Source organism: Hylobates moloch, unplaced genomic scaffold, assembly GCF_009828535.3.
Source record: "Hylobates moloch isolate HMO894 unplaced genomic scaffold, HMol_V3 SCAFFOLD_1, whole genome shotgun sequence".
In the NCBI taxonomy this organism is placed as follows: domain Eukaryota; kingdom Metazoa; phylum Chordata; class Mammalia; order Primates; family Hylobatidae; genus Hylobates; species Hylobates moloch.
The window spans coordinates 197,825,759-197,839,448 of NW_026652276.1; the positions used below are offsets into that span (position 1 = coordinate 197,825,759).

Sequence of the window (13,690 nt, forward strand, 5' to 3'; positions counted from 1 at the left end):
CGGTGAATCATCCCGGCAGACACCGAGAGCCGCGGCAGCAGAGAGCAGCGCTGAAACATGGCTGAAGCGGCCACGGGCTTTCTGGAGCAGCTTAAGTCCTGCATAGTTTGGTCTTGGACGTATCTGTGGACCGTGTGGTTCTTCATCGTACTATTCCTGGTCTACATCCTGCGGGTGCCTTTGAAAATCAACGACAATTTGAGCACAGGTAAGGCCGGAGAGCCCGACCCGCGGCGCCCACCCCTCCCCCGCCCCGGAAAGTTAGTGCAACTCGCGCGGGGCCGCGGCCGGGCGCGCGCTCGGGGACGCGCCGGGGCCCGCGCACCGGACGCCCGCGGCTACCCGCCAGCGACGCGGCGGCTTAGGCGGCGGGGCCGGGCAGCTGGGCGCGCGGGGGCGGCCGGTGGCCTTCACGGCCCCGCAGAGGAAGAGCTGCGCCGCGCGCAGACCGCAAGGCGGGCCGGGCCGGCAGCCGCCCTGCCGCGTCGCTGGTGGTCGGGAGACGGAGAAGGACGGTTGTCGCGGGCGAGGGAGTTCCCAGGATACCCCCTTGGGTGTCTGCGCCGGAACTCCGAGGGTTCCCCGGAGTTAGACCAAGTCCTTCCTCACGCCCTCCCGGCTGTGGGTGCCGAGCGGCCGAAGTGTGGTCGGGGAGGCGCCCTCCCGCCCGGCCGCGGAGGCCCGAGGGTGGCTGCCGGAGGGTGCTCGGCGGCGAAGCCCCCTGACCGGGCCGGGCTGTCTGGGCGGCGCCCTCCGTGGCCCGGAGTTGCGCCTCCCGGGCGTGGGGCTGTCTCTCTGGTTGGGTAGTGGGGAGAGGGTTCCCGAAGGCACTCTGAGGAGTGTATGGATGACGTGTCAGGTCACCAAATGGATTGTCGAAGGGACCGGAGGGAAGAGGGGAGAGCTGGAATTTCTGAGGGTTTCGGTTGCAGTTTTCAGTGATCTTTGCTGGTCTCCCTTCCCTGTAAAGCTACATATGCTCAGCAAGTGCCGCGTGCCTCCCATCCTTGGTCGGTGGTAAATGCAGGAGGTAATTAACAGGATCTTAACAAACTTGGAGCCAGCCCACTAAGTCGTTAAAAAAACACCCACAAAGAAAACACACGAGCCGTAACACTCCAGAGAGTTCCGAAACACGAAGTAAATTTTGAGCTAAGGGTTACAGTCCTTGAAATCTGGAAATTTCAAGGTAGAGTTTTTGTTTTAAATTTTAATTTCACAGTACTGGGGAATTCTTACAGTCCTGAAGATAGATACGTATGTACATATGTATGTCTTCCATTGTTAATCTCCATACTCTGGGAGTGCAGGTCTGGAAATGCATTTTCCTCTAGCTGCATTAAAACGCCTTTTAAAACGCTTGAAATAATGTACTCATTTTGTTAGGAAACTTGTACCTTTCAGATACTAACTTAAGTATTTTGATTACTAACTTGAACTCATGTTCATATTTACATTTGTTTTGTAATATCCGTCGGGATAGTGTCCCTGGGAGGCGGATAGGATTCAGCACTCTAGAATTGTCTCACCATTTGAATAGGTGCTGCTCAGCCCTTTGGAGTCTGTCATAGGAAAGACCATGGCTTTCTGGCTTTTCATCTTTTGGGATGGCTGCTTGTTGCAATGTTGTCTTCTTCGCTTTAGACAAGTATGTCTCCAGGACACCTTCTGGTCTCAAAGTTCTGTACCTTTAAGAAGTTGTTTGAATACATGTTTTAATGGAATTATGTATTTGTTGGTAACAGTCTTAGTCTGTTTTGTGCTGCTGTAACAGAATACCACAGATTGGGTAATTTTTAAAGAACAGATTTTATTTCTTGTAGTTCAGGAGTCAGGGAAGTCTTGAGATCAAGGGACTGGCATGTGGGGAGGTCCTTCTTGCTGTCATCCCTTGGTGGAAGGTGGAAGGGTAAGAGAACATGAGAAAACAAGAGGGGCCCAATTTCACTTTTATAACAAACCTACTCCCTCAATAACAAAATTAATTCATTCTTGAAGGCAGAGCCCTCATGACCTAATTACCACTCACAGGTCCCACCTTTCAACACTTTTGCACTTGGGATTAAGTTTCAAACACACTAGTTTTAAAAATATTAATGTTTCTCCTTATTACACACTTAAAATTTTATTTCATAATATACATTTGTATATCACATTTTCATCAGTTAGGTTAAGTAATTACCCATGTATATGTGTAAGTGTCACATCCAGTGCTCTGTGCAAATCAGGCAAGAAGCAAAATACTGGGAATATGTGTACTTGTTAAGGAAGGGCATTGTTAGGTCTTCTAGCAATTTAAATCTAGCATTTCTCAGAGATGGGTTTGTTAATTTGTGTAGGGGCAGTTCTAAGAGATAGTGAAAATATGAAGATGAACGTGCCATCCGGGCTGTACCTTGCTAGACACATGATAGAAGACCTGGTGATGCTGGACTTTTCAGTTTGGTTTCATGCTCACTTCAGTCATAAAGAAAGATAAAAGGGGAAGCACACAGAGAGCACTCACCTCTCTGCTTTTTTATGAGAGTGTAGCAGGATCTGGGGTGGGAGGAGGACTTTGGCATTAATTTTGAGACATGAAATTATAGCAACAAACCACCCTAGAACAGTTTAGGTTTTTCAAAAGACAGTTGCAGATATTAGAGGCCTATTTTCTTCCCTTTTAAGTAACAGTGAGAAGTTATAGTAGGAAAACTGCCAAAAGGTTGTTGTCAACTTAATTCCCTCCTCTCCTTGCCAATTCCCCTCCCCTTTGGGAAAAAGTTTCTGTACTGAAGTTATTGGCAAGGAAGGCCTAGAGAGAAAGAAGTCATTAGCTAGCACCCCTGAGAAGGGGAGGCAGGAGCTAGCCTGGTCTAACTTGTCCTTGCAGGGAGGTCTAAAAGAGTTCTAATGGGACTAATTTTGCTGTTCTTCAGCCCTGTGATGCTTACTCTTCCTGTTATGAAGGCAAGTGTGTTCCTGGAGAGGTTACTGAATCTGGAGCTGCTTTTAGGGGGTTGCAGATGGCTCAGGCCTCCCTCCCTCCTCAAGGAAGCCGAAGACACCATCACAATCAGGCAGCCAGGAGCCAGGGCTTACATAGGCCCAGCTCTGCACCTGTAGGGGGATGGAATCTGGTAAAAGTGTTCTGGAGTCATTCTTGGATATCTGCTCGGTATCTTCTCAATATCTTTGCCATCTGTGACAATTTTAATCCTCATTTGATCATATTTTATGGTAAATGAGCTTAACTCGATTTTTTTTTTAAATTTAGATGCCTCCTAATGTACTATAACAGGTGCTATGATAAGAAAGATGAACGAGTTTGTAAAACGCAGGGTAAATAAGGAGTTTACAACAAGAATACAATTTCCCATATGCAAGATGGGACTGGGCAAGGCTGTGAGAGCTTCTCTTGAATTGAGCCGAAGAGGATGAGGAGAATTCCATGATTGAGGACTCAGAGGTGGACCTCCTAAACAAAGGCACAAAGTTGTGAAAGTGCAGGTCAGATTCAGAGAACAGCGAATCATGTGGAATTTAATTTAAAATAATAAAATAAAAGGACTTTGATGAACAACCATACCGTTTTTAGCTCTTACATCATGTAGTTTTCCAAGTAAAAATGCTTTGAATGCTGTTTTTAAGGTATGCTACTTCCCTACGCCCACCAGCTTGGCTCGTGTGATCTTCATTGCATTGAGCCAGTGCCATTTAGGGTAGGGATATAGTTAATTCCACAGTATTCTCTTAGACCGTACAGAGAAACCTTAACATAGGCAACCACATCTTGTAATGAAAATGAATTTTAAAAAAGAAAGGGGAGAAAACGAACATAATAGGAATAGTACATGGTGGCTAGCTTTGATAATAGTTTTTTTTGTTTGTTTGTTTTTTAAGAGAGTCTTAGTATGTTACCTAGGTTGGGCTTGAACTCCTGGGCTTAAGGGATCCTCCTACCTCAGCCTCCCTAGTAGCTAGTACTACAGGTGTGTGCCACCATGCCCAGCTGCTGGTAACTGATTTTTGAGGCTCTGCTCTTGATTTGGATACAATAGTGTTAAAATAGTTTTATGATTTACTGAAAATAGAATGAACTTTTAACAAGGTTTTTAAAAGACCCCAAATAATATTACTTGTCAGTGTTCAAGTGAATTAATATCATAAAGCAATACTTTTCCACAGGGCAGAAAATTAATTGTAGATTGGAGCAGTCATGCAGGATATTATTAAAATAGGTGAGTCTTAAAAAATAGCACCATAACTTATTTTATACAGTGGTGTTGATGGTACTTTCTCTTCTACTCTGTGTTATAAAGTTTTTTGCTGCTGAATTTAAACACCTTTTCCTAAAATGGGCAACTTTGCCATTTTTGCAAAAAGCAGCATAAGTGATTTTCCAATTTTTCTATTTGCTGAAAAGCAAGTTTTCAAAGATCTTTGAAATCTGTTCTCATTCCTTTTGGAAAACAAATGTAATAGCCTGACCTAGGCTTAAAGTTATTTATTTACTTATGTTTGAGACAAGGTTTCACTCTGTCACCCAGGCTGGAGTGCAGTGGTGCAGTCACAGCTCACTGCAGCCTCAACTTCCAGGCTCAAGCAATCCTCCTGTCTCAGCCTACCACCTCAGTCTTAGTAGCTGAGACTACAGGTGCACACCACAATGCGTGGCTAGTTTTTTTTTTTTTTTTTTTGTAGAGACAGGGTCCCCTATGTTCTTCTTCTTCTTCTTCTTATTATTATTATTATTATTATAATACTTTAAGTTTTAGGGTACATGTGCGCAATGTGCAGGTTTGTTACATATGTATCCATGTGCCATGTTGGTGTGCTGCACCCATTAACTCGTCATTTAGCATTAGGTATATCTCCTAATGCTGTCCCTCCCCCTGGGTCCCCTATGTTCTTGAACTCCTGGGCTCAAGCAGTCCTCCTGCCTCCACCTCCCAAAGTGCTGGGATTGCAGGTGTGAGCCACTGTGCCTGGTCAAATTATTTAGAAGACTTTGTGTGTTACTTAAGCTCATGAATACAGATGTAAAACTCTTATATTGTTAACATGATATATAACTTAGGCTGCAGCTCAGTTTTGGCATTTTTTCATGTTGAGAATTTTTGCTCTAAATTTACTTAAAATTTAGATTTTAATTTAGTTAAAATTTACGTAAAATTGGATTTCCCTTCTAGAGGGTCTGGTTGCAGTTTACATAGGTCTTTTGCCCCTGTTGTGCCTGTTATCTAAAATGTTCTTCCCTATCTGTAAATCCCACGCATCCATCAAGGACCAGCTGGCATGCTGCCTTCTGATCCTTTCAGCTGCAGAAAAGACAGGCTCACCTTGGAGATACTGCGAGTTTGGTTCCTGGCCACTGCAATAAAGTGAGTCCCATGACATTTTTGGTTTCCCAGTGCATATAAAAGTTATAGTTACACTATATTGTATTCAATTAAGAATGCAGAAGCATTATATCTAAAAGACCAATGTATATACCTTAATTTAAAAATACTTTATTGCTAAAAAAAAAAATGCTGTCTGAGCCTCAGGAAGTCATAATCTTTTTGCTGGTAGAGGGTCTTGCCTTGATGTGTATGGCTGCTGACTGATCAGGGTGCTGGTTGCTAAAGGTTGGGGTAGCTGTGGCAATTTCCTCAAATAAGACAACCATAAAGTTTGCCACATGGATTGGTTTTCCTTTCCAGAGAAAGATTTCTATGTATCATGTGATGCTGTCTGATAGTATTTTACCCACAGTAGAACTTTCAGAATTGGAGTCAATTTTATCACCCTGCCACAGCTTTATCGATGAAGTTTATGTAATATTCTAAATCCTTTGTCGTCATTTCAGCAATGTTCACAGCATCTTCACTGGGAGTAGATTCCATCTCAAAACACTTTCTTTGCTCATCAAAAGAAACAGCTCTTTATCCGTTCACGTTTTACAAGGAATTACAATTCATTCACATCTTAAAGCTTCAGTTCTAATTCTAGTTATTTTGCTGTTTATGCCATGCTTGCAGTTACTTTACCTTACATGAATTATGGTATATGTGTGTAATATATGTGGGTCAGTGTTTGTGTATATATGCATGTTTTTTTGTATATGTATGTTTTATCACTTCTTCTAGATTCTAGTTCCTCATCTTCCAGTGTAATTCCTTGTACAAAGTAGGTCCTTATCATTCACTGGATGAATGAATATCCAAGGTATGGTGTATTTAGTGAGCTGGGATTGGAACAATGCAATTGATCAAATGCGTTACTGAGTATGTGCTGCATCTAAGTTTGCAGCTTTAGATTGTGGTCAGAGGCTGTTACAAAATCTTATATATTCTATGATGGGTCATATGCATCTAAAGCATGGTGGTTCAGTTTATGAATATATAAAAGGACAATTTTTTGATTAATGTCAGCTTTGAGTTTAGAATGTATCCCAGACATCTTAGTTGCCCTTAATTATTTTTGGAGATGTTTTTCTCAGCCATTAATAAAGCAATCCGAATGATGCATTTTTCTCTGGCCTTGAGTTTTTGTATATGTAAAATAATGGCTTTACATTCATTAAGTTTCCTTCTAGCTCTGGGATTCTGTGTCTTACGATGAATTTCATTGAGTGCAAAGTGTAGCACCAAGATAATACATGGACTTAATGAGTATCCGTGTTTTTTACAGTTTGGACTGTTAATTCTTAGTGAATACAAGTCTATATTTCATATGCCTTCCTGCAGTGGCTTCCATTGCACTGAAAATACAATCTAAGTATATTACCTTCATTTACAAAGTCTGATGCTATGGCTCTTTCTTACCCCTCAAATCTGAACTTCCACCTCTCTTTTTCTAGAGCACCACCCTCCAAATATGCTGGGATTTTTTTTTTTTTTTTTTTTTTTTAAGACAGTCTCGCTCTGTTGCCCAGGCTGGAGTGCAGGGACGAAATCTCAGCTGACTGCAAACTCCGCCTCCTGGGTTCAGGTGATTCTCATGCCTCACCCTCTCAAGTAGCTAGGATTACAGGTGCACGCCATCATGTCTGGCTAATTTTTGTATTTTTAGTAGAGACAGAGTTTGCCATCTTGTCCAGACTGGTCTCAAACTTTAGGCCTCTAGTGATCTGTCCCCCTCGGCCTCCCAGAGTGCTGGAATTATAGGCGTGAGCCACTGCAAACACATAAAATTGTGCTGAAGTATTTCTAATCACTTCGAGTTACGATTCTGTTAAGTTTCATTTTGCCTGCCAATATTATTCTGAAAAATTTCCCAACCAAATCTTTCTTGTACTACTGTATCATTGCTCACAGACAATTTTTTTCCACATTGATAGAACCCTGAACTCCATTCATACAGATAATATGAGATACTTGTACATTTGTTTAAGTTCCTTATTGATGCTGGATATTAGACCTTTGTCTGATGCATAGTTTCCAAAAATTGTCTCCATTCTGTAGGTTTTCTGTTGGCTCTGTTGATAGTTTCTGTTGCTGTGCAGAGGCTCTTTAGATTTTATTTGTCAATTTTTGCTTTTATTGCAGTTGCTTTTGGTGTCTTCATCATGAAATCTTTGCCCGTTCCTGTGTCCTGAATGGTATTGCGTAGGTTGTCTTGCAGGGTTTTTATAGTTTTTGGTTTTACATTTAAGTCTCTAATCCATCTTCAGTTAACTTGTATATGGTGTAAAGAAGGGGTCCACTTTCAATCTTTTGCATATGGCTAGCCAGATGTCCCAGCACCATTTATTGAATAGGCAATCCTTCTCCCATTGCTTGTTTAGTCAGATTTGTCAAAGATCAGATAGTTGTAGGTGTGCAGCATTATTTCTGGGTTCTCTGTTCTGTTCCATTGGTCTATGTACCAGTATCATGCTGTTTTGGTTACTGTAGCCCTGTAGTGTAGTTTGAAGATGAGTAGCGAGTAGCATGATGCCTCCAGCTTTGTTCTTTTTGCTTAGGATTGCTTTGGCTATTTGGGCTATTTTTTGGTTCCATATGAATTTTGAAACAGTTTTTTCTAGTTCTGTGATGAATGTCAATGGTAGTTTAATAGGAATATCATTGAAACTGTAAATTGCTTTGGGCAGTATGGGCATTTTAATGATATTGATTCTTCCTATCCATGAGCATGGGATGTTTTTCCATTTGCTTGTGTCACCTCTGATCTCTTTGAGCAGTGTTTTATAGTTCTTCGTGTAGTGATCCTTCACCTCCATGGTTAGCTGTATTCCTACATTTGTGTGTGTGTGTGTGTGTGTGTGTGTGTGTGTGTATGTGGTAGGGGGCAATTGTGAATAGGTCTGCATTCCTGGTTTGGCTCTTGGCCTGACTGTTATTGGTGTATAGGAATGTTAGTGATTTTTGCCCATTGATTTTATATCCTGAGACTTTGCTAAAGTTGTTTATTAGCTTAAGGAGCTTTTTGGACTGAGACTGTGGGGTTTTCTTTTTTTTTTTTTTAATTTTACTTTAAGTTCTGGGATACAAGTACAGAATGTGTAGGTTTGTTACATAGGTATACGTGTGCCATGGTGGTTTGCTGCACCTATCAACCCCTCATCTAGGTTTTAACCCCTGCATGCATTAGCTATTTCTCCTAATGCTCTCCCTCCCCTCACCCCCCACCCCCTGACTGGCCCTGGTGTGTGTTGTTCCTCTCCCTGTGTCCATGTATTCTCATTGTTCAACTCCGACTTATGAGTGAGAACATGCAGTGTTTGGTTTTCTGTTCCTGTGTTAGTTTGCTGAGGATGGTGGCTTATAGCTTCATCCATGTCCCTGCAAAGGAGATGATCTCATTCCTTTTTTATGACTGTATAGTATTCCATGGTGTACATGTACCACATTTTCTTTATCCAGTCTATCACTGATGGGCATTTGGGTTGGTTCCATGTCTTTGCTATTGTAAATAGTGCTGCAGTAAACATATGTGTACGTGTGTCTTTATAGTAGAATGACTTATATTCTTTGGGTATATACCTAGTAATGGGATTGCTGGGTTAAATGGTATTATTTCTGGTTCTAGATCCCTGAGGAATCGCCACACTGTCTTCCACAAAGGTTGAAGTAATTTACATCCCACCAACAGTGTAAAGGCATTCCTGTTTCTTCACAGCCTCACCAGCATGTATGGTTTCCTGACTTTTTAATAATCACCATTCTGACTGGTGTGAGATGGTATCTCATTGTGGTTTTGATTTGCATTTCTGTAATGATCAGTGATGGTGAGCTTTTTTCTATGTTTGTTGGCCACGTAAATGTCTTCTTTTGAGAAGTGTCTGTTCGTATCCTTTGCCTACTTTTTAATGGGGCTGTTTGATTTTTTCTTGCAAATTTATTTAAGTTCCTTGTAGATTCTGGATATTAGACTTGGGCAGATGGGTAGATTGCAAAAATCTTCTCCCATTCTGTAGGTTGCCTGTTCACTCTGATGGTAGTTTCTTTTGCTGTGCAGAAGCTCTTTAATTAGATGACTCTCGGGTTTTCTAGATATAGGATCATGTCATCTGCAAACAGGGATAGTTGACTTTCTCTCTTCCTATTTGGATGTCTGGGCATTCTATGAATATTTGTGTGGTTGAGATAGTTACTGACTTTGGCCTTACAACTTGATGATAGACTTGGTCCCTTGACTAGAATGCAATCTTCATATGAGATTGTAAAATGAATAAGTGCTTTGTAGGCTGTAAAATACTATTTAAATCCGAGGCATTATAGTAGGTCTTTTCCTCAGAAGGCTATATTCTATATTCTATAGGCTTTGCTCTTACAGTGAAATGACACGTTAAACTATATAATAGAATCTTTTTTATCCTCGATATTCTTTCTAAAACTGCACCAAGCAAGATAATGGGTTATTGGATTGTTTGAAACCACACTACTGGGTGTCTGTTTGTTGTAAATGTGGAATAATATCTCTCAACATCATTATTGTATTTGAGATGTTGTTGTAAAGATACCTGTAAAGGGCTTTGGATTTTCCATAAGAGAGAACTTGTAATGAAACTCATTTTTCTTGTTACAGTGGGGCAAGACCGTTGCTGATGTGTTACCATTACCCATCATTTAAAAGTAGCAGGCATTCCTATACTACCTACTGTGCTAAAATAAGGAACTGACAGGCCCAGTTAGTTAGCTGTAGCAGTATTTTATGTTGCTGTGGCTGTGGTGTCACTGTTTAATTGCAGTTACCAAATCTCTCAGCAAAGTAAGGCAACATTTATCTGAGAAAGCATTTTTTTCCCTTCTGAATTAACTGAAAGTGCACTGGTTACACTTACACTCTGTGGAGAACCCTAACTTTGCTAACTTTGGTTCTTTTTTTTCTTTTTTTTTTTTTTTTTTTGGAGACGGAGTCTCACTCTGTAGGAGTGCACTGGAGTGCAGTGGTGCGATCTCGGCTCACTGTAAGCTCTGCCTCCTGGGTTCAAGCGATTCTTCTTCCTCAGCCTCCCGAGTAGCTGGGACTACAGGTGCGTGCCACCATACCTGGCTAATTTTTGTATTTTTAGTAGAGACAGGGTTTTACCGTATTGGCCAGGCTGGTCTCAAACTCCTGACCTCGTGATCCGCCCGCCTCGGCCTCCCAAAGTGCTGGGACTTTGGTTCTTAAGTTGACCTCCACATCTAATAAAAGATTGTGGTTAAGTATCAGTCTTTCAGAAATTTTGAGCGAGGTTGTAGAGCGTTAAAGGACTTTAAAGGAATCTCTTAGGTCAGTGAGGAAGGACTATTTTATTATTAAAAAAATTAACATTTAAAAACAGCAAAAACAGTAGAAACGCTCTGAAGTATAAAATCGTCTTAAAAAAGCAAGTGGTTTTTACACATAAGCAGCTCATATCTGGAGTTACTGTGTGACCTAGATTTAGAGTTTTGTCTTGTTTTGATCAGTTGTTAATGCCATTCTGAAGTATTATTTTATTAGTGACAGGTAATAGTAGAATGCTTACAGTTCTTCTCTCTGTTAAGCTTTTCCAGTTTTTGGACTCTGTCTTGGGAATGAGAATGAAATTTACTTCCCTACAAATTGGGTCTTTTCATTTGATAGACCCTGTTTATCGAACATTCCTAATAGAGCTAATAAAATAATGCTCTTGAGGTGTTTTGCAATTTATTACACCCACTCCACTCTATTGATTCTCTTTCTGTGACATGTGTTTAGATTTGTATAGTGTTACATAATAAGAACTAGTGGGATCTAGTTTGCAGTTTTCCCTGGGGCTTGGGTTGGGGAGCGTGTTATGTTATTTGTGTAGAATTTCTATCTTCTATCATTGGTATCTTGTATTTAAAGCAAAATAAAACAAATTATACTTTTCTCAGTTCAGGCACAGAGTTGGCATGGTTTAGAGAGGAATTTTTGTCTTAGCTTATTTATGTTGCAGAAATATAATATTTGGCTGTTTTCATAAGGCTTTTTAAGGAAAGTGTTTTAAATTGTACCCTTACGTTTGAGAGATGAAGCATGAGAAGCTAAATTACAATTTTGAAATATTAGAAATTTGCTGCCCAGTCGTTCTTTCCCCAAACTGGAAGTTGTATATGCTTTAGCATTCAATAAAAATCTGAAATGTAATCTTAAAAATCTTATAGCAAATCTAATCAAAGTTATTATCCTAAGAGAAAACTTTTTCTTTCTCTTACATTATTTGAACAAGCAAATTCTGTTTTTGGAGGGAAAACACAGAAGTGATGGCAACATAACATCAATTAAGTTAGAGCAAAGATATGCAGACTTAGTTTAGGCTATAGAAATATTCCATGGACGGCCGGGCGCGGTGGCTCACGCCTGTAATCCCAGCACTTTGGGAGGCCGAGGCGGGCAGATCACGAGGTCAGGAGATCGAGACCATCCTGGCTAACACGGTGAAACCCTGTCTCTACTAAAAATACAAAAAAATTAGCTGGGCATAATGGCGGGCGCCTGTAGTCCCAGCTACTCGGGAGGCTGAGGCAGGAGAATGGTGTGAACCTGGGAGGCGGAGCTTGTGGTGAGCTGAGATTGCACCACTGCACTCCAGCCTGGGCGACTGAGTGAGACTCTGTCTCAAAAAAAAAAAAAAAAAAAAAAATTCCATGGACACAGGGAGGGGAACATCACACACCGGAGCCTGTCGAGGGATGGGGCGCAAGGGGAGGGAGAGCATTAGGACAAATACCTAATGCACGTGAGGCTTGAAACCTAGATGACACGTTGATGGGTGCAGCAAACCATCACAACGCATGTATACCTGTGTAACAAACCTGCATGTTCTGCACATGTATCCCAGAACTTAAAGTATAATAAAAATTTTTTTAAAAAGTATTCCTATACATGTTTTGTACACTGTTTTTTTAATTGCTTATCTATAGAAAATGATGTAACAATTTCTAGTAGCTTTTAAAGGACAGTTGAAGGAACTATGATTCTTGAATGAATGTTTTCAGTTTTAACCATGAGAATAAATGTGATGAAAAGTAATAAGATATTTGACAAAGATAAGACAAACAACACATTACTGTTGGGGCTAAAGAGGACCTAAATTCAAAGTTTGCATGAAATATGGTCAGCTGCTGAGATAAAACAAAGATTTATTATTGCTCAGTCCAAAGAGAAAACTTGAATGATATTTATAAGTGTAGTGATGAGCAGGTTGGATCTAGCAGGGGAAATGTAGTTGTGTAGTAGTGGTCACAGGCAAGAGATTTTCCCCTATCATGTCTTGAACGTAGTTCATTGGTTCATGCCCACCTGGCTATTGGTTCATACCCAGCTCACTTTCTAGAAATCAACATGACCTAGAAATAAAATATAAGGTCCATTTTTTTTTTTTTTTTTTTTTTTTTGAGACGGAGTCTCGCTCTGTCACCCAGGCTGGAGTGCAGTGGCGCGATCTCGGCTCACTGCAAGCTCTGCCTCCCGGGTTCACGCCATTCTCCTGCCTCAGCCTCTCCGCGTAGCTGGGACTACAGGCGCCCGCCACCATGCCCGGCTAATTTTTTTGTATTTTTAGTAGAGATGGGGTTTCACCGTGGTCTCGATCTCCTGACCTCGTGATTCTCCTGCCTCGGCCTCCCAAAGTGCTGGGATTACAAGCGTGAGCCACCGCGCCCGGCAAGGTCCATTTTAACATGTTTTCTTCTGTCTGTAACACCTGCAAAAACAAAAGATATAAAAATATGTAGACATTAAGACAGTATCTTTTTTAGTGGATTACACTTATTTGTTGCAGGCATTTATTATTTCCGTAATATATGTTGCTTTTTTCTTTTTCTTTTCTTTTTTTTTTTTTTTAAGATAGGAGTCTTCCTCTGTCGCCAGGGCTGGAATGCAGTGGCATGATCTTGGCTCACTGCAACCTCCACCTCCCAAGTGATTCTCGGGCTTCAGCCTCCTGAGTAGTTGGGATTACAGGCACCTGCCACCACACCTGGCTAATTTTTGTACTTTTAGTAGAGACGACGTTGCAGTATGTTGGCCAGGCTGGTCTTGAACTCCTGACCTCAGGTGATCTGCCTGCCTTGGCCTCCCAAAGTGCTGGGATTACAGGCATGAGCTACTGTGCCCAGCCGATAATGTATGTTGCATTTCATTAAAAACATGGTGTTCATAAGTGAATGCTATTCATACTTGGCTTGATGGAAATCTCTTTTTAGTATTGACTAGTCACCCAGAAGATGAAAATATGGCAGCTAGACAGATAATGTCAATCCTTTCAAATCAATTTACTTACTGCAGA

General features: G+C 41.2%; 1 protein-coding gene across 4 annotated transcripts in view; it reads left to right on the forward strand.

Annotated features, from left to right (window-relative positions):
* Nucleotides 1–57: 57 nt before the first annotated feature.
* Nucleotides 58–13,690, forward strand: part of ST7 (suppression of tumorigenicity 7) — a 278,014-nt gene continuing 264,381 nt past the window's right edge. For all 4 annotated transcript variants that reach the window (XM_032761526.2, XM_032761527.2, XM_032761540.2 and 1 more), the window contains exon 1: nucleotides 58–208. In XM_032761526.2, coding sequence (XP_032617417.1) covers nucleotides 58–208 — 151 coding nt within the window. The remainder of the gene's footprint in view (nucleotides 209–13,690) is intronic.